Source organism: Solea senegalensis, linkage group LG13 (genome assembly GCF_019176455.1).
Source record: "Solea senegalensis isolate Sse05_10M linkage group LG13, IFAPA_SoseM_1, whole genome shotgun sequence".
Taxonomy (NCBI): domain Eukaryota; kingdom Metazoa; phylum Chordata; class Actinopteri; order Pleuronectiformes; family Soleidae; genus Solea; species Solea senegalensis.
In genome coordinates, this window is record NC_058033.1 from 1206185 (window position 1) to 1232152 (window position 25968).

The following is a 25968-nucleotide window of genomic DNA, read 5'->3' on the forward strand; positions in this document are numbered from 1 at the left end:
AGCACCTGGTGGTCAAGTATGGATGTTTGATGATCCTGTGAACATTTAAATCTCCTACTGATTTTTACACTCTATTTAAATCTGATCCAGGTCATGGAGGAAGTAAAGACTGTGAAGTCTTGGAAATCGGTGAAGGGACGACGACATTGAAATGAGTGACTCGTCCACAGTGACAGCGTCTCTTCTCCTCTGTCTGTTTACAGAACACACATGCGAGACTGATAAGGAGGGAACAGAAATAATGTTTTTTTTTTTCCTCCTTCCCTTGGGGCAGCATTGTGACAGCCAGAGATTGAGAAAATAGAGCAAGAGGCTTTCTCCATCTGGGTAGCATTATTCAGATTCCTCTGTGTTGAATGTTTGGTGATGCTGGCAAGGGAACGCGAGCGAGGCGAGGAGACTGAGTGGGAGAAATGGGGTGAGAGGAAAATGAAGAGATGGAAAAACAGACGAGGGCGCTGTTCTTTCCCAGAGATGCCGTGGCCTTGCGTGCGCTCATTAAAGTTTGCCTGGAATGAGAGGGAAATATAAGAAACAACACAGTCTAGTTTGAATTATTGTCACGTTGGAACGATGAGATCTAATGATGAAACGTCTCATACAGTTCATTTCCTCCACAGCGGCTGAGGGCAAAGCGTCTCGCTGGTGCAACACTTCCATAACTCACATCCCCTGAGAATCTGTCTCAGCTTGTGGGAGAAAAGGGAGGGAGCTAACTAAAAAGAAGGGAGGGAAGGAAAGAAAGAATGTACTTGGATCTCATCATGTGATTTGAGTTTTTTTTTTCCCTTTTATATAGCTGTTGCATGATTACAGGTTTGTAGATTGAGGCTCTTAGCAAGTTTTTCCAAACCCTCCGAGCTCTGTTTTTCTGGCTCTTTTTCTTTTTTTCTAACGGCATACTTTCCCTTGCTTCTTTTTTTTCCCCCCTCCAGTCGTATGACGTGTGAGTGGAGTTCCTGCCCTTGTTTCATGCAGTATAGATGAGAGGGAAGGAGAGGGGCTTGTGCAGAGGCAGACATTCATTTTCATCTGTCAAAGCAGAGATGAATTGAAGGTTTAAAGAAGAGGAGTGTGTGTGTGTGTGTGTGTGTGTGTTCTGTCCTCACAGGAGGAGGGAAGACGAGAAGAGGCTGAGAGAAAGTGACTGAAAGTTGCCTTCAGCTGTCGCCCATGGGCAGAAGGTGGATGAGAAGTCACAGTTGAGGAGTCTCTCTGACACGGGAGGGGCGGCACCAGCCAAGAGGGGGATCACAAGTTCAGTCTTTTTGCAGCAACAGCAGGACAGGATGAGGTACCAAGGCAGGGTAAGATCACGGCCGCTGTGAGGCTATTTTGTTTTGTTGTGTTTTGTTGTGTATAATCGTGTACAGTGAAGCTCAGTTCTTTGTCTCTCTCCTGGAGAGAAAAAGCAAAACAATGAGTCACTTTGAGATGTTTTTTTTTTTCCATTTTCCTGTGGCAGTGTGAGTCAGGGAGTATTTTGGTTTTAGTGTAAGCTTTAACTCCAGCAGTACAACGAGGGTAAACTTGGTAGTTTTCCATCATGTTCATTACTGGGACATCAGTGGTATAGGGAGCCAGCTGTGGTACCATTGCAGGTCGCCCTGGGACAGAGTGGAAGGGCTCGCCATATAAGGAAGACAATCCGAATAGAGTCGGCCCAGTGCAGCTTAGTCATGGGGGCCCGGAGCCAAGTCCCACTGTTCGTTTCGCCTCCTCGCTGGTTGTCGTTGCACGCTGCTCCTTCAGACCTGAAGCTTTAACTGGATCTACCTTGTACTTGGTGCCAAAATCCGCCTAACGCTTACAAGCATGGTGTCAGTCCTGCTGAAATGAGCTAGCCTCGGGTCAGAGAAACTGTAACGCTGCACGGTGGTGGTTAAATCCCAATCCAGGATCTGCAGCCCTCAGGATATCTCTCTAAAGTATTTTATTTCAAACTCAAACCCAGCAACAGCAGTGTTGACTTCTTTTGGTGTTTTGGATGATGCCTCTACTTGCTATGGTGATAGAATTCCTGGGATAAAAGTAAAAAAAGAAAAAATGGAACACATGACCAGTGTGTTTCAGTTATGAGAGGAAACAGTGTGTTGTTGTTTGGAGAGTCCAACAATTGATGCTGCTTTTCTGGCTCAGAAAAACAAGTTAGCATAACAAGATCATTACAGCGGACATGTTGACACCGTCCACACAGCTGCCCCAGTAATACCAGCACATGGAGGAGTTTTCTAAGCTACACAATAATGTGTAAGCCCACCGTCAGCTATATATGGAAAGATATGATACTGTCACTCACTCACTTATCTTCTGCCGCGTTATCCTCCACATGAGGGTCGCGGGGGACACTGGTGCCAATCCCAGCTAACATGGGGTGAAAGGTCACCAGTCCATTCACTCACACACAGTGTGTCCAATTGGTCTAATCTCCACATCTGCATGTTTCTGGCCAGCGGGAGGGAAACCAAACCCGGAGAGACTCACGCACACACGGGGAGAACGTGCACAATCCACGCAGAATGGCCCTTGTTCCAACCGGGTCGTGCACCTGGGTTTGCTGATATCAGATATTGCAAAAGTATTTCCGGGCCACACGGTGGTGTAGTGGTTAGCACTCTCGCCTTGCAGCGAGAAGACCCGCGTTCGAGCCCCGGTTGGAACAAGGGCCTTTCTGCATGGAGTTTGCATGTTCTCCCCGTGTGTGCGTGGGTTCTCTCCGGGTTCTCCGGCTTCCTCCCACAGTCCAAAAACATGCAATGTGGGGGTTAGGTGAATTGGACACTCTAAATTGACCATAGGAGTGAGTGTGAGCGGGAATGGTTGTTTGTCTCTAGTTGTGTGTGGCCCTGCGATGGACTGGCGAACTGTCCAGGGTGTACCCCGCCTATCGCCCGATGTAGCTGAGATTGGCACAGCACCCCCCGCGACCCTCTGGTGGAGGATAAAGCGGTTAGATGATGACTGACTGACAAAAGTATTTCCGGAATCATATACCGCGATACACTCACACAGCTGCTCTAGTGAGAGTGAGCGCTCCCTCGTTTCCGGGTCCAAGAAATGGTGGCGTTAAGAATAGAAATGGGTGGTCCAGTGAACACCTGCCCCAAACCTGACCCTTCCTTCGGAAAATGTGCCTGTAAAGTGTGATGACTGTGTGTTGAAAAGGCCACCTGCACGAGTGGGAGAACAATACTCCAAGGTGAAGCCCAGAGTCCAGTGGCTTTCCTTTGCTCTCACTCTCCTCTTGGCTGTCGTCCACTGTTGTCCTCTTGGTTTTTGTTTTTTTTCTTTTTGAAGGGGTTTCCTGCACCTAGTGCTCGGAGATAATGACCTTCTGTTGGCGTGGACCAGCCAAATGAGGCCCTTGAGACATCCTTGCATTCAAGAATAACAGGAGTCCTGTGGAAGTTTGGCCCCCCCTTTGTTCCACTTCTTGCATGTTGTTTTATGGATGTGTAAACCCACAGAGCAGAAGGGTTTTCTCATATTTGCTCATGGAGAGACGGTGCAGCTGGATTTCCTGATATTTATCACCAGAGAGAATTGACGACTGAAATGGTTCAACATTTTTATCTCTGCTTTGATCTGCTTGACGTTTACCAGAGTGATGCCGTGCATACGTTCATCATAATTCACCATCTCACGTTCACATAATACGAGTCTATCGTGTGTGTTTATCATTTGGGAGCCTTAAATGTCTCCATTGTCTTCTCTTGGCAGGACTGAGTGGAACTGTTCTTACTTTGTGTTTTTACAGTGGGCTGTTGTGCTCATGCTGCTGACACACATTTGTGCTGCTCCACAAATACATCCTGTCTTGTAACCTTTTATGTCTCATTTGTTGTAATCCGAAACATCAGATGCCGATTTTTTTTTTTTTTTTCCAAAACTGGGTGAATAAGAATGTGCGTGAGTTAAGTTGGGAGTATTGAACGTTTGCGCCCCCTGCTTGTCAGATGTGGAGCTGCATTTATTTGAGTCTCAGATTTACCAAGAAACATCATCTCCCTCTTGGTTTTGTTTGTTTGTTGAGCAGCAAAAAGTAACGGGCAGATTTGGACGACATTTTCTGGGGATGTAGATTATGGTCTGGTTCTGTACATTGTAGAATCAGAGAAGTGTATCGTGACACTGAGAAATTGTTGTTTTTCTGGGCCATTCTTTTTGTTGTTGTTGTATAGGAGGGTATGTGTATACGTCTCTCAGAAACATTCCTAGATCAAATGTCAACCTTTCACTAGTTTATTACTAATACACACAATTACAATTACATCAGTGAGATATTTAGGTTGTCCACTGTGACTCCCTTCCAGACTCTCCGTAATGTCACTCTGTGTCGTCCTGTGTTGACTGTTGATTTATTATAAATCAAATGCATTATTGTGGGCTGTTGTACAATCACGTACACAAAAGTAAGATTGAAAATAACGACATTGAACTGAATAATAGACTCTTGGATGTGTTGACGATGTGTCATCTTCTCCGTCTTCCTGCAGGAGGTGGATGTTCAGGGGAGAGTGCGTCTGGTGATGGAGAGCGCCCTGACTGCGCGGGACAGAGTCGGGGTGCAGGACTTTGTCTTGCTGGAGAATTACAACAGCGAGGCGGCCTTCATAGAGAACCTGCGACGGCGCTTCAAAGAAAACCTCATCTATGTAATGAAGCCCCTTGTCATCGTAATTCCGCCGGTATGGTGAGACACATTTGAACGCATCGACTGCTCTTATGTTTTGGCACAGACGTACATTGGCACGGTGTTGGTGTCGGTGAATCCGTACAAAGAGCTGGAGATTTACTCCAGGCCGCAGATGGAACGCTACCGAGGCGTCAGCTTCTACGAAATATCGCCTCACATGTAAGTTGCATTGTTGTCCTATATAACTGAACAGATGCAGTGAATGTATAGAAAGGTTGTTGTTTTCTTTTGCATCAATTTATCAACTGATCTCATAGAAATATTCAGATTTAATAATGTACCTGTTTATCCTCCACATAATTTAGTCACTTGTGTACATTTGTGTAAATACAAATTCTTATTCTTAGTAAATATCCCTTTTTCAAAAGAGATAAGCTGAGGATTTTGAGCATGTGCTGCACTTTTCTCCTTAGCTACGCTTTGTCAGACAACACGTATCGAGCGATGCGGACCGAGAGGAAAGACCAGTGTATTCTCATATCAGGTGAGAGTGGAGCAGGTAAAACAGAGGCCTCCAAGAAGATCCTGCTCTACTATGCCGTCACCTGCCCCACCAATGATCGCATGGCTGCACTTGGCGATCGCTTGCTGCAATCCAACCCTGTTCTGGAGGTATTTATCCTTTCAGACTAGAAAACTGCGAGTAACTTAAATGTCTAGTGTGAAACAGTTAAGACGGTTTATTATTTTTGTATAAGGGTCACCTTATAATAAAGCTTTTAGATTAAGCCTTTTGTTGCTACTTTAAACAAGGGCCTTGCTTTTCAGTAGCCTTAAATGATCTTGTCACAATGGAATGTATGCTGTTATCTGACTGTTCTGACATCATTTCAAAGGATTTCTCTTCATTGTGTCATTTTCCCTTTATTTCACTTCCTCTTTGAAATATTGTGGGTCCTCTACTTCGTAATAGGCGTTTGGCAACGCCAAAACACTGAGGAACGACAACTCCAGTCGCTTTGGGAAATACATGGATGTCCAGTTTGACTTTAGGGTAAACACCTACTCTTCTCACAACATTCATTGTTTAAGTACAACGACCTACATCTTATCTTTTTCTGTAATCCGTTCAAGGGGGCGCCAGTGGGTGGTCACATCCTGAATTACCTGCTGGAGAAATCTCGTGTCGTTCACCAGAACCACGGTGAGAGGAACTTCCACATCTTCTATCAGCTTCTGGACGGAGGGGATGACGACCTGCTCAACGAACTGGACCTGGAGAGAAACCCACAGAACTACCACTATCTGGTGAAGGTGTGTGTGCGTGTGTGTGTGTGTGAGGTTCCACAAATGCACAACTCTATCACAACTTTAAAGTCTTTTCAGGATTAAGATCTTGTTTAAGTACAAAATGTCTGTATCGGTACTTCGCTCGATTTGATATTTCGAGCAACTTTTACTCCACTACGTTTCAAACTGTCTTTGTTACTACAAATGAAATCAGAAGAAGAAGAGTTGGTAATGGTCTGTAGAGCTTTTCTAGTCTTGATGAGCTGTTTTAATATCATAATATTATATGTAATATTATAAAAAGTAACTTCAACTTCTACCCAAGTCATTTTCTAGTAAGATAATTGCACTTTTACTCAAGCATCCCTTTTAGAATTGGGTTTAGGCACTAAGTTGTGATGGTTAAGGTTAGGGTAAGGGGATAGGGAATGCATTATATACTATGATGTGTCCTCATTAAGATATAAAAACCAGTGTGTGTGTGTGTGTGTGGTTCTCGGTGTAACCTTTGATTGTCTTGTTCAGGGCAACTGTCCCAGAGTGAGCTCCATTAGCGACAAGAATAATTGGAAAGCCGTGATGAAGGCCCTGTCTGTTATTGGCTTCACTGACGAAGAAGTGCAGGTCAGTAACAGCGTTTTGCAAAAGGTCGTTTTGTCTTTTCAGTAGAAACATCAACAGAATATTCTGCACTCATGTCGCAGCAGATGGACAAACTTAAGAAAATAAAAGTTGTACAGGGCACCAACATTGAATCAAGCCTACTGTAGTAGTCCTATTTAATCCAGGTTTTTTAATATCAGAGTTTCTATAGTCTCATTAACGATCACATCCTCAGCAATGAACTTTTATGAAGTTAACAAGACACATTCCTTTTATGAGGTCGATGTTAACTTTTTTTTCTTTTAATGGGTCTGAACTTAGAAATTGCTGAATATCACCGCCGGTGTTCTCCATCTGGGAAACACTCAGTTTGGAGAAGGGGAGGAAGGAGAAACTTATATCACCACGGAGACCCAGATAACCAATCTCGCAAAGGTCAGAACAGTCCCAGTGGTTTTTCTACGTGCTCAAATGTGCACAAACAGTCACATTAAGGCATTAGCTCTTCACAGATGTGCGGGTGTTTTTGTTGTTTTCCAGCTGCTGGGTGTCGATGGCTCGTCTCTGGGGGACGCACTCACTCACAAGAAACTCACGGCCAAAGGAGAGGAGGTGACCATGTTTTTCATGTGTTTACAGCTGGTTTTGCTTGTTGTTGTTGTTGTTGTTGTTTTTTTTTGTTATTATACATGGCATCAAGTCATATCATTAAACCGGATAAGGAGAGATAAATAAATAAAGTAAAGAAAGAAAGACAAATTCACATCCTTACAAAAACTCTCCTCTGTCAACAACACAACTAGTAATCATTTTTAATAAAGATAATTTGCACATTGGTTGTGATTTTTTATAATCTTGTGTTGTTTATTGCCTTTGTGCGTCACAGATGATCACCCCACTGAATTTTGAGCAGGCGATGTCTGCCCGTGACGCCTTAGCCAAGGCTGTGTATGGTCGCACGTTCACTTGGCTGGTGGAGAAGATCAACCAGTCGCTGGCTCTGAAGGTGCAGAAGCAGCTCAGTTTATTTTCAATTTCGTTAGAAGATATTTTATTCGTCTTCTCTTTCCTTTCGTCACACGTGTGTTTCATGTCATGTAGGATGAAATCTACCACAGCAATAAGGCTTCCTCGGTTATAGGACTTCTTGATATATACGGCTTTGAAGTCCTACAACACAATAGGTACAGTATGTTGTTTTTTTGTGGCTTTTACTCTGAAATGCATCTGATTTTTATCTCCTTCTTCTTTTCCCTCCCACAGCTTTGAGCAGTTCTGCATCAACTACTGCAACGAGAAGCTGCAGCAGCTCTTCATTGAGCTCACCCTGAGATCTGAGCAGGAGGAGTATGAGACAGAAGGAATTGAAGTGAGTCCATTTGTTGGTTTGCTTATTGTTGTTTGTGTTTTCAACATCAGACCCTCATAGCGTTCTTCCTTCTGATGTTTCTCACTATTTCCAGTGGGAACCGGTGCAGTACTTTGACAACAAGATCATTTGTGACCTTATCGAAGAGAAACACAAAGGCATCATCTCCATTCTGGTACACATGGCAACCTGTGGTTTATATCTGTCTCTGTATCTGATGATTCTTTGTGTATTTTGTGTTCAACACTGTCACTGTCTTTCAGGATGAGGAGTGTCTGAGACCTGGAGAGACTTGTGACGTCTCCTTTTTAGAGAAACTGGAGGACACGCTGGGCGGACATCCCCATTTTGTCACGTAAGCGTCATCTGCTTTGTTTTTTTTCCATTAACAAGATATTAAGCGTTTTTTGATCCTATCACATTTTGTTTTATCCAATCCAGGGATTTGACAGATGCTGAATATCATATTGGCTCATCTTAAACAGAAAGTTCAAATTATAAATGAAAAAACAAAAGTATAATAAAACAAAAATACCAACATAGCCACATTGAAAACATATGTAACAGACAATAAGTAAGTAATAAATGCTGTATAACATCTACAGAGCTGTGTTGCACGTCGCAATAAGTGCGTCTGTTTTTCAGTCACAAGTTGGCAAATGGGAAAACTCGCAGGGTGATGAGTCGGGAGGAATTCCGGCTACTGCATTATGCTGGAGAGGTCAACTACAATGTCAATGGTGAGCTGTAAACTCAACCAGCTAAGCTGTGTGTCATATAAAGAGGTGACATGTGTGACAGAGCATGACCCGTTACACCTGCCGTTCCCTCAGTGACAACTGTCTCATGTGGTCTCTGTCAGGTTTCCTGGAGAAAAACAACGATTTGCTGAACAGGAACCTGAAAGAGGCGAGTACAGTGGAAAAAGTCTCACATCTGTGTATCTTGTCAAATGGGTCGTGGTGTGACGATATGGGACTGTGTGCTTTGGTCTCTGTTCAGGTCATGTGCCAGTCAGACAACCACATACTGAGGCAGTGCTTCCGCAAAGAGGAGGTGATGGACCAGAAACGTCCTGAGATGGTACGACACAAAATCTTTGTTATGAGGGAGGAATACAAATCCATCTATCTATCTATCTATCTATCTATCTATCTATCTATCTATCTGTCTATCTCTCTATCTCTCTATGGAAATGCAGACACATATGAAAGCTTTCGACAAGCGTTCACTCCTGTTTTCTCTTCCTCTCTCACTTCCTCTCAAAAAACAAACATTTTCAGAAAAGGTCTATGTTTGTCTGTTTCTGTTTGTTTTGCACACAGGCCGCCACACAGTTTAAAAACAGCTTGCTGAGACTCATGGAGATCCTCATGTCCAAAGAGCCGTCCTACGTGCGCTGCATCAAACCTAATGATGTCAAGCAGTCAGGTTGGGATTCATTCATTGGCTGTACTGTGTGTTACCGTCCTTTTACTATCAAGAGCTTCTTTTTATGATCAGGCCCAGATGCTAAATAAAGAGCAAGGAATAAAAGGGGAAATAGTTCAAACAATAAGTAATCATAATAAAACGTGTCCACACATTTATGAGTATAACTTAGTCACAGTATATTGAACACTGCATAATTAAATCCATTTAAAAGAAGTTACTTAAGTGAGTTCTACTTGAATGATAATAATACCGTCAGGGGTTTATCTTCCTGTTAATAAAGCTCAGCATTTCCTACAGAGGTTTTTTATAATAAACGCCTCCAGTTAAGATTATGACACAGGTGAGTGTGTATTTGTAGCCAGTGAATAATGTTTGTACTTGCAGAAAGGTTTGATGAAGTTCTGGTCAGACACCAGGTGAAGTACCTGGGCCTGATGGAAAACCTGCGGGTCAGGAGAGCGGGCTTTGCCTATCGACGTCGGTTTGAAGCCTTCCTGCAGAGGTGACTGCCTTTACCTGCAAATACTTACATCCTCAGTGATGGTGCATTCTATTAACCCTGTGTTACTATGATTATCTATACAAATTCCTTTAGGTATAAGCCGCTGTGTCCTGAGACGTGGCCCAACTGGCATGGTAGACTAGATGACGGTGTGTCCACACTGGTCAACCACCTGGGCTACAAACCTGAGGAGTACAAACTGGGCAGGTGATGTGTTGATGAACAGAGAGAGAGAGAGAGAAGGCAAAGTGACAAGATTTCATGTTACACTGAGATATTACAAACGTCCTGTGCATGGTTGCAGTGTCACCATTTTGTGCTCACCTCACTTTTTTGGTCTTCTTTCGGCAGATCGAAAATATTCATCCGTTTCCCCAAAACTCTCTTCATGACTGAGGATAAACTAGAAGAAAAAAAGCCAGAGATAGGTGGGTATCAGTCGTATATCGCAAATGTCTGGGAATCAATGTGTAACATATCTTTGTATCTACCTCAGATAATAAAGCCTTTACTAGATGATACACTACATAGGTTATGGTTATTATTAATATAAAAAGGTCACTTGGCAGAGTAGTGGCTTGCACGGTTGCCTCACAGCAAAAAGGTCTGGGTTCTTGAAGGCTTTTCTTTGTCCGTTTCTCTGTTGAATTCAATTTCAGTTTTATTTGCATTGTGCCAAATCTCAACATACATTATCTCAAGGCACTGTATAGGTTAAGACAGAAGCCTTTACAATAAGAGAAGAGAAAGGAAACATGGGTAGAGACAGAAGAAGCAGATATACAGTATAACATGTGAAAACAGGAGAACGGTTCAGACAGAGAAAAAGACACAATTTACAACCTGATAAAGCACGCTATATTAAATCCGTGGGTAGAAATCAGTTCCTGTCCTGGTGGCGTCCACTGCAGGTTCAGTCTTTCATTCTTTGTTTTCATGCAGCACTGACTCTGCAGACATCTTGGAGAGGCTACAGGGAGAGAGCCAAGTACCAGCGCATCAGGCGTGCAGGTCAGAGCATTCAATGTCATTATATTGTTTACATTTAAAGGTTACGCACTACAGCTTTAAAGTTATACTTTGGCTTGGTTTAAGTTATTATGTATGTGTATGTGTATGTATAGTGATAGTGATCCAGTCTGGGTGGCGGGGGATGAAAGCACGCAGGAGGGCTAAGCGACGTCGACAGGCTGCCGAGTTAATCCGCAGGTGCTTGACCGATTCTTTCTTGCGTTTTGTGTTTTGATGTATTTTCCTTAAACTGCATTTGACATGTGTGGTTACTGTTCTCTGATACCAGGTTCATAAAAGGCTTCATCTACCGTCATGAGGAATACTGCCCCGAGAACGAGTATTTCCTGGATCATGTTCGCTACTCCTTCCTGAAGAACCTACGTAACAACCTGCCCACGAATGTTTTGGACAAAAGCTGGCCGACACCTCCTCCCTCCCTCGTAGAAGTAGAAAACAGCGCTCACACACACACACTGAACGTCGTTGTCCTGCCTCTTACTCTTACATTAAGAGTTTAGTTATGCAAACTCTGCCTTGTCATTTCCACCCAACAGGCCTCCGAGCACCTGCGAAAGCTGCACATGAGAAACATGGTCATGAAGTATTGTAGGAGGGTCCAGGCTGAATGGAAGAAACAGGTACACGAACTGCCAAAGCCTTTAATTTTGCCTAATTTTTTTAATGCTAAGCACAAAAAATGTGCTTTTTAAAAGCTAGCTACAAATAATTGTTAGATTATTATTGTATTCTACTAATATTCTACTTTTTTTTCCATCTGATCTGATTATCGATATCAAATACAAATTCATTTTAAAGATTTTCACCCTTTAAATGCCAGGTTTTTGTCATGATGCCTCCATGTTTTTAGGTGAAAAAACCCCCAAAACAAAAAATATAAATTATTTTCAATGTACTTACATGCAAAGTACATTTTTCTGTGTGTACAGCCTGGGATGTCAATGATTAGAAGCGACACTTGTGACAATGCCGTCTAGTGGAAAAAGCATGTTTTTCTTCTTCATACGCAGAATATGGACAAAAATAGCGCAATCTGTAAGTAGGAAAAGTGATCAATTCCGAGCCCAGATTGACACCCCGATACATTAAAATGCATGTACTATGTTTGAATTGAAGTGAGATTTTTTTTTGAATGGGTTTTAATGGGACATTTTTGGCACTTAATGGTATGTGTGTAACACTTGTTTGTTCACAGTGTATTTTAGCCTTACGGTAGGAGCTGAGCTAGAAATAAGATCAATTAAAAATAAACAATCTTGCCAAAATTCATATTCATATACATGAACACAGCCAAAATTATCAAAAGAATTGGAGGATGAAAAATGCTTGAAATGTGCACCTTATGTTTGCTTGATTGTTTTTCTTTGCTGTAGATGGTACAGAAGGTTGTAGCCAGTGAAATCTTCAAAGATCAGAAAGACAGCTACCCTCAGAGTGTTGGCAGGCTGTTTTTGGACTCTCGGCTTGGTATGTGTTCAAATGCACATGGATTACATCTGTCCATCCGTGCTCTAGATGTACCGATATAACGTTAACTTTCCCATTGCCTTCCAACAGAACGTGAACAAATCAATCTCAAAGTCACCCAGACTCTCGGAAGTGAGAAAGTGCAGGTAGGGTTGAACAGGAATGGGATTATATACAGAATAATTGGTGATATTATTGCAACATTGTATTTATTTATATTTATTTCGTACTTGCAAGCTTTCAAAATACTGAAATTCAACACAATGAACTTATTGTGGATACTTTTTATTGCAATGTTTGGTAATATCCCATCCCTAGCCTGACAGTAATGTGCATCCCTGTGCTCCTCAGTACGGTGCATCAGTCATAAAGTACGACAGACGGGGCTTCAAGCCTCGACCTCGCCAGCTGCTCCTCACAAACTCCTTTGCTGTGCTGGTGGACCGGACCAAGATCAAGCAGAAGATCGACTACATAGCTCTGAGAGGTAGATCCAAGAGGTGGCTGCGTGTGACCGCCCCATTAGTTCTGAAGTGTATGAAATACTACTCAGTTAATCTAAACCCTCCATATTTCTATCTTTAAACAGGCATCTCTCTGAGCTCACTCAGCGACGGGATGTTTGTTCTGCACATGCCCACCGCCGACAGTAAACAGAAGGTACAGTAGGACACAGCAGTCATGACTGTTAGATATACAGCCGTACAGTACAGCCACTCTGAATCCAGCTCTGTGTACCTCAGGGTGATGCTGTGCTGCAGTGCAACAACGTGATTGAGCTGGTGACAAAACTAGCCATGTTGGCCGACAAGATGGACTATGTCAACATCAACCCCGGCAGGTAAGTCCAGCCTGACCGCTCCTCAAGTCGTTCCACAGAGTCCAACAGAGTCTTTGTCTGTGTGTATTTCATGTCCCGACTTTATTTGTTCCCTCCTGTGCGTCGCGCAGCATTAGGTTTGCTATGGCTCGTGGCAAAGAAGGAATCATTGATTTTGTCAGAGGCACAGAGATGAAGGTGTCAAAAGGCAGGCGAGGACATCTGCTGGTGGTGAGTCAGCTGGAACGTTGGAATGTCATGTCATGTCATGGTGCTTTCTCACAGAGATGTGAAATAATCAGCAATTTAACTTTAAAGCTTTAATTGGAAAATGACCTTCACATATTACGTCTTTGGTGCATCTTTGGTTTAGGTTCCTCGTGTAAGGACTGAATTTGGAAAAGTTGTCTTATCATGTTTATTCTTGGCATCACTGAAAATGAGGGTTGCCCACAAAGTTTTTAAATGATATTAAGCCTTATTACTCATACACTAAGGGCACCGATCTGGGGGGGTGTCACATTATGATAGGTCACATTTTCAGGCTTTACAAAATGTCTTTTTTCGTCTTTTTATGTGTTGTGGAGTCAAAGTTATGAGTAATTTTATATCACATAATTGTACAGAAGTCATAAAATAGGCATTTTTCTTTCATTGTTGTTCATAAAAATGAGCCAAACAAGAGATGTAGTACTTACTACTTAGGTGTGATCACATAGTTGGTGGAAATAAAGAAAAGAATTTCTGGTTGTACTAACAAAACAAAAAAAAGGGTATAAGACACTCTATTTGTATAGCCTCTGTATATATGTTTTAACGTAGCAATGGAAAAAAAGCAGCCTAAATGCTCTGTGTAAGACATTACAGCCTAATCATGTCTGATTTGACTCTGCAGACTGTTCCTCGCACCAACTCCACATGAAGAAACAGAAAGATGCAGCCACACAAACAGCAACACTTTGAGCTACATGGAGGATCGTCGCTCAGACGCCGTCGGTGCTATTTGGTAGTTTGCAGCTGACTGCAAACACACGCAACGCGCTCAACATAAAGAAGATCCTCTATCACTACACAGTGTATATATATATATATATATATACACACACACAGTATATCCTCATTATTATCAGAGTGTCAATGCTCACTGTTGGAATGATCTTTTTTAAAGTAAGGAAATCATACCATGAAGTCATCGCCGTTTCAAATGCTTTATTGTCCGTCACACACAAATATATTTATCTATCAAATACCAAAAAATAAAAGTCTGATGTAAAACACTGTATCTCTGTGTTGCAAGAGAAATAAAACACACTTTGAAATAAATAGAATTCAATAAATATGTCAATAAATAGTAAATAAGTGGGAGCAGTATGCTGGGAATACGTTGTTTTTTTCTAAGTTACAGTTAGCTATAAGACAGAAACTGTGGGGAATACCCAAGACTGCCTTCAAATATTAAAATACCCCAATGAAAAAAAAGAGGCAGAGTTATAAAAAAAGAAAAAAAAAGCTCCATGTAAAGTTTTTGATCACACCACCAACTCTTGATTAAAGTCATCACAGCTGTTTTTCACTTGAGTGCTGTCATTTCAGCTTCTTTCTCTTTTTGCCGGATATTAGTCATCAGTGGTTACGTTGCTCTTTTTCAGCAGCGAGTCATAAGTGTGTTTTGGAAGCCAGCAGTAGAAAGTCTCTTGCCAGCTTGGTGAGGTAAAGGTCTAGATCCCGGAGAATGATGTAACCCTCCACCCGGTGGTCCCACATGGTTTTGGAGCTGGTTTGTGAGTTCACCACAGGTTGTATAAAAGGAGAAGTTGTTCTCTTCCAAGATCTATTGATGTAACTCATCTGGTAAAAAGCAAAATAAAGTTGTTTTTTCACTTCCCCCAAATAGTGGGGCAAGAAACATCTGTAAATTTCACACTTTGCATACCTGAGTGCTGATTTGGCTCATCAGATCCCTCAGATCCAGCTGAATGTGCTTGATGCTCTGAGGAAAAGTGTCGTGGACGGCCATGTGCTCGTCCTCCTCCTCCAGCTGTTTCCTCTTCCTGTCCAGCATGTTCCAGTAAGTCTGCATGTCCCCGAAAGCTGCGAGCAGTCGCTGCCAGTCCTGCAACCACAACATGAGACAATCAAGAGATTGTACACACACACACACACACACACACAAACATTGCACAACCCCCGTCTCTACACTGTACAAATTAAATGGCCTGAGGTTTTGGAAAAAGAATACATTATTGGTAACACTCAAATGATTGCACTTTGAGTTTCATTTAACTTGCAAACTGTGAGCGCTTCCAGGCATTTCTGTAAGTTTTTCAACCATTTTCCCTTTTCAGTGTGTGCTTGATGTTCTCAAAGGGGGGGATTCCACCCAAATTTTTACAATCTGCGAGAGCAGAAACTCTTGTCACTGTCATTAGCTTTCATTTTCTTTCAGAGAAGATAATAAAGATATATTGAGAAAACTCTGAGGATGTGTTTTGGAGGGAAAAAAAACCCAACACATTTTCTATGGACCTGTTTGGAAACTAACCGTCAGCTTTAGCCATTTGTAGAAATCTGTAGAAAGTAATGGCAGGTCCTTCAGCTGTCGGCCTCTGTCCTCAAAATGCTTATTTCCCAAGTGCTGTTCCTTCTATTAAAGCAAACAGAGATGCAATTAGAGGGAGTTGTGGTAAATAGTTCACACTGAGTGTGTACAAATGTAGCCAGAAAGAAGGCAGCCACCCGGTACTCACGTATTTCATCAGCAGCTGCTGAACACGGCCTCGGGTGGACCTGGTGAGACGAAAGGAGTTGTTGTATTTATTCCTCTGAACGACTGGCGACAGAGAGTCCACGCAGTTCAATAAGCAGCAGAGAAGGGTGAGAGCCAGCCACCTAACAGTCATCTGAAAGAAAAACAAAGAAATGGTGTAAACAATAACAAAAGTAATTACAAAAGAATCGGACCCGTAGTGTCACTTCCAACACAAAATGCCTCATGAAACTATAGTATGTCCTTCATACAGCAGAAGTGATGAAGATGGTCTTCAGAGCCAGAAGCTGCTGTTAAAGCATGGCATCATAAGATGTACTTTACTTCAGCAGTCAATAGTATCTGAGAGGAATCTATTGCTATATTTAATATTTCTAGGCCCGACCACACATGGCATCCCCACACACGTGGTCTTCGTTACGTAATTCTGTAATATTACAGTTGGTCAAGTTGTACTTTCATGTAAACATTCCCCCAAATAGTTTCAGTGTGGAAGGAAGCATTTGTCACCGCTGCATCCTCCGCGCTTGTCGCTTTGCATCCTAACCAGTCTGCGCGAGGTCCTGAATCCTAAACACCTAGACTGCAGATGGCAGACGATGCCCACTGCTGCATGGTCACTGCAAGTGACAATCAGAATTACAATGGAAAGCCTATGTTTTATCTCCTATTCTGCCGGAATATGATGTTTAAAAAGAAGAAGAAGAAGAAGACTCTTCCTTTTTATTTCATCATGTGTTGCTGGTGGATTACCGACTTCTTGAGTAGTCCATATTATTTGCACTTACTGAAAACGTAGTGATCTATCAAATGAAGTGACAGAAAGCTCACTGACCAATAGACTAGGATTGAACTGAATTAATTCTAGTTATCATCAATCATATACGGTCCTACTGGCCACTTCTTTAACTACTAAACTGCTGAGGTTCATCCATAACATCGCACTGTGGAACAAAGATGATTTAAGTAACATTAGAGTAACAGTAACAGTCACAACAGACACAACAGTATCTATGGTTTACAGAGAATGGTCCAAAAACGAGAAAATATCCAGTGAGCAGTAGTTCTGACCTCTGAGGCGAATGGCCAGACTGGTTTGAGGTGATTGACAGGTGACAGTAATTCAAACAACCACTAAATACAGAGGATTATTTTCTGAACTCACAACACATAAACATTTCAAAGATAGACAGATCTACAGAAAACAAATAATCAAAGGTTACCTAGATACAGCTGAACACCTGACCGGCCAAATATGAACACCGGATGTGCTCATAATAAAGAAGTGACAGATCTCTGCACTGTCATAGACAGTCATCATCTTACACACGACATAAACACACACTCACTGGGATGAGCTTACCTTTGAGGAGCAGTGAACACCAGTGTGAACAGACAAAGACACAAACAGCACATGCTTCAGTCAGACTCGCCTACAGTATATATATGTATATGTACATGAGTGTTTCTTTCAGTTTCTAGCAGATCTGGGATTTTTTCATTTTTCCTGCTCTCTCTCTCTCTCTTGCTCTCTCTCTCTCTCTCTCGATCTCTCTGTTTCAGCATCTTGTGGTAACCAATGATTCAGTAAAAAGAAAAAAAAAAAAAGGAGAAGTTCTGTAATAAACATTAGCTAGGTTTCATGTCATCAAGCTAAAAATAAATTGCGTAGTAAAAACCTGTGTATGGGAAACTTTTTGTACGGAGACAAATTTACCATCACAATAAATTGTGACGTAATATAAAGATCAGAATTTGTGTGTAATATTTTGCTGTATACTGTACATATGTATATCTATATGTATATAGATATACATATAGATAGATATAAAGTATAATTATAAAGTATATAATGTGGTTTCATATTTTTTCTACATTTGAAAATGATAACTAAAAAAAAAAAATAATAATAACTATATTTTACCATTCAAAAAATATAACCAATGTTGTGGTTTTGGGTGTTGGTCTAGCAAATTTGCGATTTATGCTTGATAATTAAGTCACACCTTCATTTTATGAATGTGTTAAACCTTATTTTCACAGTATCTGAAGGATGACCCGTGACAGGCAAAGGCAAGTGTGGTCGCGTGACGTGACGTGACTGTGATATGTAAATAATGACTAAACTAGGTTTCACTGTATTTTCTCCCTTGACTGTGGATGTGAGACTAAACAAACTGCAGAAAACTACACAAGTCTGAAACTTCTGTTTCAGTGAAGTTCAGTCATTACTGTGCATCTGAGGGGAATATTTCACAAGTCTCGTGATAATGATGAGTAATGAAAAACAAGAAGAAAAGTCCCGGTCAATGACCCTGACATCATCACTGACACGTCCTCCAGCAGAATTTGACTTGAAGTGTGAAGTATGAAATATTTTACTGTCTCATTTGCATCTGCGTCATTGGTTTTGTTTCACTAGATTTTCAGTATGTTTTAATAGCTTGAGAGACATTTTTACTTTTAATATTTCTAATTTCTTTTATATTTTTCCACTGCAAATAGTTATTATTATCTTATTGCTGCAGACGATGATGATGATAATGATCGTTATTATTAGTGTTATAATAGTGGTTGTAGTTATGTGTTTCTTTTGGTTTGAGGCAAACTGAAGCTGAGATACAAATACTCCTGTTGAAAATACACAAATCTGGTTTCCCCTCATGGATTATAATTTGTAATTTTGCACACACACCGTAGGAGCAGTGGGCAGCACTTATCTGCGCCCAGGGAGCAATGGGAGACTGGGTGCCTTGCTCATGGGCACCCCAGCCCTTTACCCATCCCAGGATTGGACCAGTGACCTTCCAGTTGCAAGCTCAATTCCTTTCCTCTTGGCCGTCGGCTGCCCGTTCAGTTGTCTCCTGAAAAAAAGTTTAATCAGAATATGTTTACGATTCACGAGACAAATCCAAACATGTGCAAAAGGAGAAGGCGCCCAACTTTCAACAGAATGACAAGTGAGGGGCATTCTGTTGAGTATCAAACAAAAACACAAGCCTTTAATCTACTAAATGGTGACATTTTGGAATTCTTGTATGTGCACTGCCATTCAAGATGTGCCTATTTGCACTGTGGTAGCAACTGCATTTTAAATTGTATGTAAAGCGATTAAAAAAAAACCTTTTCTGACTTTTTCTGTACTTTATTAATCCCGTTAGGTAAATTCTTCTGCATTTAACCCATTCTCTTCTAGGAACCTTCCTTGAATTAGGAGCAGTGGGCACTGGGAGCAATGGCGGTTGGGCGTACCTTGCTCAGGAGTGTCCCCGCCGTTTGTGACCTGGTGGGGACTCAAACCGGCACCTGTTTGGAGGGTGATAACAGAGAGGAGACGTGAAAATGGAGGAGCGTGTGCGAGTTCTCGGCCCAATGAACGGCACCATTAATAAAGGTAAAGGGATATGCTCTCTGTGTAAGAAGGAGTGTGCTTACCACCGAAGCAGCTCAAGTTTAGCCTAGCACGTCAATGCAAAGCAGCCACAGCTAACGTTAGCAGCGAAGACTTTAGCAATTTAGCGAGCCATAGCGAAGTTTTATATTTATGTTAGTACAAGTAGAAGTGGAACTAGTCAACGGGCTACTAGGCTTGGAATGTGTGTATACTATGAAATGGTCTATATGGACCTGTTGTTTTATTTTATTTGTATTTTCTAATTATTTGGAGTTTGACAAAAGAACAGCGGAATTTAAATGGCTGCATCTGTTCAAGTTTGTTAAAACAATTAAAGACTTTATAGAGCTACTGTTTGTTATGTATCATTCCTTTGAGCTGCCGTAATAATGAATTTAAATAGAAATACATCGAGTTAAGGGCTTTTCTCAGCAATTTTTAGGTGAGATTTAAAAAAGGGATGAATTAATTACAGATCATAATGAATTAATCCCTCAATTTTTTTAATCGCTTGACAGCACTAATTAAGTTATCAACAAAAAGGAGGACACACAACTACACTACAATACAATTTTATAAAGATGACGATACAGTGATTCTGAGACTCACTCACAGAATAAAGTTAGAATAAAGACCAGCATAAACCTGTCAATTCAAAAAACACTAAATATACTGAATTTAACATAAATATTTTATATATCACATTACCACAGCAGCAATAAAATAGTCACTAAAGTCACCAAAGCAGCAACGTTTTACAGGAGATCACAGCTGGACGACAGCAACAACAGTTAAGAAAAGCCCCTTCATTTTATGTAATACTTAAATCCAATGAGGGATCTTTTTGCAATAGTCATCTTTTTAAGTAAATCAAAAGTGATTCCATGTGAGACACACACACACTCACTTTAGAGTCATGGTGTGAAGAGACTTGTTATTCTCAATTCAACAGACCATGATAGTGTCAAAAAAGTGTGTCTTTGACAAAGTTTTTTGTGAAATTTCCTGAGCTGAGCTTATAATCAGTTTCAAAATATCTAAAAGTTTCTTCTCACTAGAAACACTGACCACACTGGTGGTTTCAACCAGCCTCTTTGTGGTGCGCCAGTTTCACTTTGCCATAGTGGTGGTGATACAGTAGGTTTTTACTTGACAGCATAAAGTCTGCTGTACTTTTTCTTAGTACTGCATTTATGCACAGCGGAGGCCATAGGTTACCACGGTTACTTGTTTACGAGGGTTCAAAGTTCAAAGCCTCTAAGAGACTTCAAGTTTATTACTGACAGATAACTTGATTACACCAGGACGTTTATGACTAAATTCAATTAGTCGTACAATAGTTATTAAAACATTATACAATTTTATGTACGTCAATGAATAAAGATGTAAAGATAAGATATTATATGTAATTTTCTTCTTTGTTGTTTGTGTTGCTTGTTATTTATTGTAACTTTATACATTCTTTTGAAAAAATTACCTTTACCATTCGCCTAGAGAAAAACAAGGGTGAAAATATTGGAGTTAGGGTTTTTTCGCCTTCCCGGCTCTACTTTGTCTGCTCCTCCTTCTTTACTCAATTATTATTTATTATTATTTTTATTTTCCCATTTACATTGTGTAAGACAGCTGTCATTATTACTGTGTACCTATTGTGTATTGTTTTCTTCACATAGTGCTGGACCTCAAGTTTCCATTTTTTCTTTTTTACTGTTACCAATAATGTAATTGTAAAAATATAATAATATATCCTTTTCCTTGTGTGTATGTCTGCCTAATAACTAACTTAATATTTGTTAATACTAAGATGCTACCATTTACAAAAAGGTAGATGCATTATAAGTAAATATATATAGATCGGCGCCAATTTGTATATTTAGTTTGACTGGATAAAATAAGAACGTGAAAACTAAAAGTGAGAGAATAACCTGTGGGTGAGACACAGTTCATAAACAAGCTGACTTCCTGTCAGAAAGTACTCTAATATCAAGAGAAGGGCTTCCCTCATTTTTAAAACCTTCTCCGTGGTTCCCTCATAACAATAAATTCCCCATATGACAGTCAGACCTTCACTCTCAGACAATTTTTTTTGTCTCATTCATTTGCGGTTTCATACATCCCCTATAGTTTTGTTATGCATTTCCTTCCCATTTTGAGATCTGCAGTTTCTAATCTCCTTTTCTTGCTTACGGTAAATTACTTGATTATGTGTTTTTTTTTTGTCCACATAATGTGTAGCCTTGAATACACAATTTCATGTGATAGAATATGTTACAGACAGTGCAGAAGAACAAAAGGCAGCTGCACAAAGTGCAGTTGTGACAACAGCATGCTTCGAAGCAAATTCATGCAGATGAGCAGATATAAACAACCCAGGCTTTTTGTTTGGTTTGGATCACTTTTACCAAAGAAAATATCAGATCATGACTGAAGGAGCGAGGGAGGTAAAAAAGTGTCAGTCCTGTTACATCTGGAGACATTAGCCATATAATCTTTCTTTCTTTCTTTCGTCAGCCCAGCTATAATGTGACATTTAGAAATGTCAAGTTCATTCTCCAGATATACATGTAACTCTGTAGTAAAAGGCCAAGAATCGTCTGAAATATTCTACTCAAGTAAAAGTACCACTATTTTACCACAACATTAAAGGTACTGGTCTAAAAATGTATTCAAGTTAAAGTAACATTTTAAATTTTAAAAAATAAAAGTTACCTAGTTCTTTTTTTAACAAGGTTGGGGTTCTTTCTTGTGTAGTGCAAAAAGGACACAACATAATTCACATGATATCAGTATCGGTCCGACACTGGTCAAAATTACTGGACCGGATATCGGACAGATACAAATGTAGAACCGGATACAATCCAAAAATCCTATATATCACATGCTTCGCTATGCACAGACTGCAAAAATGTAAATAAAAATCAGCAAAACGATTTCAGCTGAGTCATGTTTGGGCTGTTTATTTATTCTTTTTAGGAGAACAATACTTGCCACACAGTTGGAGAATTGTACCTTTAAAATGACTCAGCACAAATGACTATATCGGATTAATATCAGTATTGGTAGATAGTTGAGTTTTTGATATCGATATTGGTATTGGACACAAAAAAGTGGTATGGTCCCATCCCTATTTAAACACATATCTAATTCTGCCAATGTTAACTACAGATCTAATGCATACAGTGAGTAATTGTCCCGTAATTGTACAGATCTAATGCATACAGTGAGTAATTGTCCCCACTTCACCTCCTATGAACCCGTGTGGAACATCTTGAAACATTGCACAAAAACATCTGAGGACAGCTGGACAATCACAACAAAAAAAGCAAGCATAACAGAAATCTGAAGTCACCACCCGCCAGGACAGAGGCTAACGTGTTTACACAGCTTGATGTTTGAAGTCTTGTGCTCTGTCATGGTAGGTCTTTTTGCGCAAGTCTTACTCACTGCACCAGGCACTATAAAAGCAGCGATAATTTCAACAGAAGATTAGATGCACTGAAGGTTTTGTTTTGCCATCTCATAATATTTTGTGTCTCTCTCTGGACCAGGAAAATGTATGCGGCTGTATCGCTCTTCGTCCTCATATGCTTGACTGCTTCCACCCATGCAGAGCAACATTCTTGTCGTAAGAATCTGTAGTTTCATTAGTCAGAAGTGGAGAAAATGTGATGGTTGTACGAACTTATTAAAGCTTTAACTGACTGCTGTCTTTCAGATCCACCTAATATGACAGGAATCATGAGTGTGGTGAGTAAAACACTTTCACTTTTTGTTGCACTATTGAAAATATAGTGAAATAATCTCTCTTTCTGTCTGAATATATGTTGCTGAATGACACCAGCTGTCCATGAAGGGCGATGTGAAAACATATGGTACATTCGTTTATGATTCAATGGGCAAGAAACTACGGTTCAGATCAAACGAGACCACACCCACCACCTTTAACACCTCACTGAGTTTGGACCTGCTGGTGTTTTTTGAAGAGGTAAGTGGCGCCTTGTTGAAATAAATGTCACAACTATTTTCTGTCTTGTTGCTTCAATCTCTGTTTACATCTGGCAGGAAATATTATACGAGATTGACAGCAAAAACCAGAGTTGTGAGAAAAAGGCATTGCACTCCACCATGAATTCTCTGGACATTCCTGACGATGCCAAGTTTCTGACTACAGTACATGCTGGAAGTGCATCCATTGAAGGAGAGGGAATAAAAATCAATGTATGGGTGGGAACAGAGACGGGCACAAAAGGTGGGCGATATTCTGAGAAGAATTAAGTGTATATATGTGAAAGTGTGTGTGTGTGTGTGCTGACATCTGCCTTTTAATTTTTCAGGCTTCTACTCCATGAGTGAAACCATGGGATGTTTGCCTTTCAGCACATTCTACTTCTCTGGGTCAACAACACTGTTATTCAGGTAGTTGGCGATTCATTTAGTTACCGATCAATAATCCATTCATAGTTGCAGCTCTAATCAAAACCCAAAAGAAGTTGTCCATTGTGGGCTCTTGTAAAATCACTGTGATCCAAAATGGCCACATCCCTGATAAAAATATAACATTCCATACAATCAGGTGATTGCTTTCTGCCAAAATAAACTTATTTCATCTACATTTCAGGTTTCTTCTTTGACATAATGGACAGTCGTTTCAGTCATTTTTCATTTTATTATATATCACACATTTACACATTGGCCACAGTGAGTTACTCTGTGATACCGATTTGGGTTACATTTGTTTCATCGCCAGTGTGTTTGTTTCCTTTAGTCAGGAAAAAGAAGTAAAAAGAGATTATAATAGAGAGTAGAGATCAAAGAGAAAATGTGTGTGTGAATTTTGACGTACGGTGTTTATGTCTATTATTTGCAAAAGTGATTATACTGACCATAAATATTGATCTCTTTCTCACAGCCACCTCGACATTGAAACAGAGATCAAGGATCCCGATCTCTTGACGATCCCCTCCTTTTGCCAGGGACTGCCAGTGGAAGAAACACCTGAAGGGACAGTAAACAGTTTCTTCAATGAGTTCATGTAGATGCAGCCTCCTCAGCAGAAAAAACAAAAACCTTATCTAAGCGTGGCCTGCCAGAACTTTAGACCTTTCTCTCCTTTTCACTCGTAACTCAAGATTTTCATGTGACACTGCAATGCATCGCATCTTATCACAACTTCTACTGCCCTGTGAAGATATGGCTTTGAATGGATCACATTGTATACATGCATTTCAATGTAAAGGAAAATACAACAACATGGATTGTAGATGAAGTTGTAATTACTAACAGTTGGTGGCTTTTCCAGTTGGCACTGCTTACAAAAACCTATGAAAAATGATTAATGAAAAATAAAATGTCAAAGCTGTCAAAGGTGCAAAGAGCAGTCGTTCTCTTGAGATTATTTCTGTGCAAAGAGTTTCCTTTTTCACTTCACACCTTACCTACCATACCGATTACCTTTAAACACCATGACAATTATGATTTACCTGAATACAATGTCAAAGTCAGTGTAATCTTTTCTAAAAATCAGGACTGAATCATTGTCAGTGCATGACATTTATATCAGTATTGGTGATTCAATGAATTTATCTTCCTGAGTGGAAAGAAATAGGCCTTGTAGAACTTTTAACCTATTTATTTTTATTCTTATCTTTTCTATTTACACATAGCTGAAAATGACCACAAACCTTTGGGATAATTATATATATATCGATATAGATGGATAGATAGATATGGATATATATATGTTTTAGGTCCTCAACAAAACAAGGTCACATCTAATCCATGATTTTTTGCATCTTTAAAATCTTTAAGATTAGTTTTTAGTTTACATTTATACATGCATTAAACTGTCACAAACAGCTCAATAAGGCTCAGTACCAGCAAAAGTATATCTCCTATTAAGTATCTATTGTAGTCTGCATGTCAATTTTTTCTTTTGCTCCTGTGGCCACATTTTTAAAGGTATACACCATGTTGTTCAGAAAGTCCTCAGGACGTTCACAATGATGTTGTTTTTTTAATAATAGGACCTACATTTCTTTTTTTTTAACAGTGGGTTGTTTGGACGGTCATCAGGGCTGTTTTCTCTGTATTGTAATGTAACTGTAACTCAGCAGGTGCCAGACATGCACACACACACCTGAGTCACATCAGCTAATTAGAGTAAACAAGGGAACACGCACACACGTCTTAGTACTCAATGTTTTTCAACATATTCATATCACTTCAACTTCTTTGTCATTACAAATTTGTGTATTTTTCAAACTATTCATACAACTGAAACTGGTTCATGCCAGCAACGCAGCGTAGCTTCAGCTTATTCTGCAGTCAAACCAGCAATTTAGCGTAGCTTCAGCTTGTGAATTCGACAGCAATCCCACTGCAATTTCTTCAAAATTGCCTTTTCTAGTTTAATTTGTTATATATTTTTGTTGTATTCTGTTTATCATGATTATCATAAGGAACCACTGTAAACGTGTACTATTACTAGGCTACCTTTAGTTCTTTTTTTCTTGTACACTTAGTTAACACTGGAGGTGAGGAAGAGGTCGGTATTCTTCTATAGGGTACAACGTTTCTTTTGGTGCTTTTGCCTGACTGTGGCTGAAATAAAGCTGTTAATGTTTTAAATAGTGGCATGTGCTTTGTCTCAGGTTG

General features: G+C 40.3%; 3 protein-coding genes across 3 annotated transcripts; 2 read left to right on the forward strand and 1 right to left on the reverse strand.

Moving 5' to 3' along the window:
* The first annotated feature begins 751 nt into the window (after window positions 1-751).
* myo1ca (myosin Ic, paralog a) lies at window positions 752-14731 on the forward strand. The gene is made up of 32 exons (XM_044041899.1): window positions 752-1307; window positions 4497-4655; window positions 4740-4855; window positions 5110-5308; window positions 5610-5690; window positions 5771-5950; window positions 6452-6550; window positions 6851-6964; window positions 7070-7141; window positions 7416-7535; window positions 7631-7713; window positions 7793-7898; window positions 7993-8073; window positions 8162-8253; window positions 8544-8638; window positions 8761-8807; window positions 8901-8981; window positions 9224-9329; window positions 9717-9834; window positions 9928-10041; window positions 10186-10262; window positions 10777-10845; window positions 10959-11043; window positions 11135-11294; window positions 11403-11486; window positions 12240-12333; window positions 12424-12479; window positions 12685-12820; window positions 12923-12993; window positions 13077-13174; window positions 13285-13384; window positions 14049-14731. The coding sequence occupies exons 1-32, from the start codon at window positions 1290-1292 to the stop codon at window positions 14073-14075; spliced, it is 3138 nt and encodes a 1045-aa protein (XP_043897834.1). The 5' UTR covers window positions 752-1289; the 3' UTR covers window positions 14076-14731.
* On the reverse strand, window positions 14348-17323 carry LOC122779484. The gene is made up of 5 exons (XM_044041900.1): window positions 17284-17323; window positions 15901-16053; window positions 15696-15797; window positions 15087-15266; window positions 14348-15001 (listed from the first exon to the last, which is right to left on the reverse strand). Exons 2-5 carry the CDS (start codon window positions 16051-16053, stop codon window positions 14810-14812), a joined length of 627 nt encoding a protein of 208 aa, XP_043897835.1. The 5' UTR covers window positions 17284-17323; the 3' UTR covers window positions 14348-14809.
* A 1832-nt stretch (window positions 17324-19155) lies between these two features.
* On the forward strand, window positions 19156-24709 carry epd (ependymin). The gene is made up of 7 exons (XM_044041903.1): window positions 19156-19314; window positions 22863-22939; window positions 23030-23061; window positions 23156-23299; window positions 23377-23563; window positions 23649-23730; window positions 24224-24709. The coding sequence occupies exons 2-7, from the start codon at window positions 22867-22869 to the stop codon at window positions 24348-24350; spliced, it is 645 nt and encodes a 214-aa protein (XP_043897838.1). The 5' UTR covers window positions 19156-19314; window positions 22863-22866; the 3' UTR covers window positions 24351-24709.
* Window positions 24710-25968: the final 1259 nt, after the last annotated feature.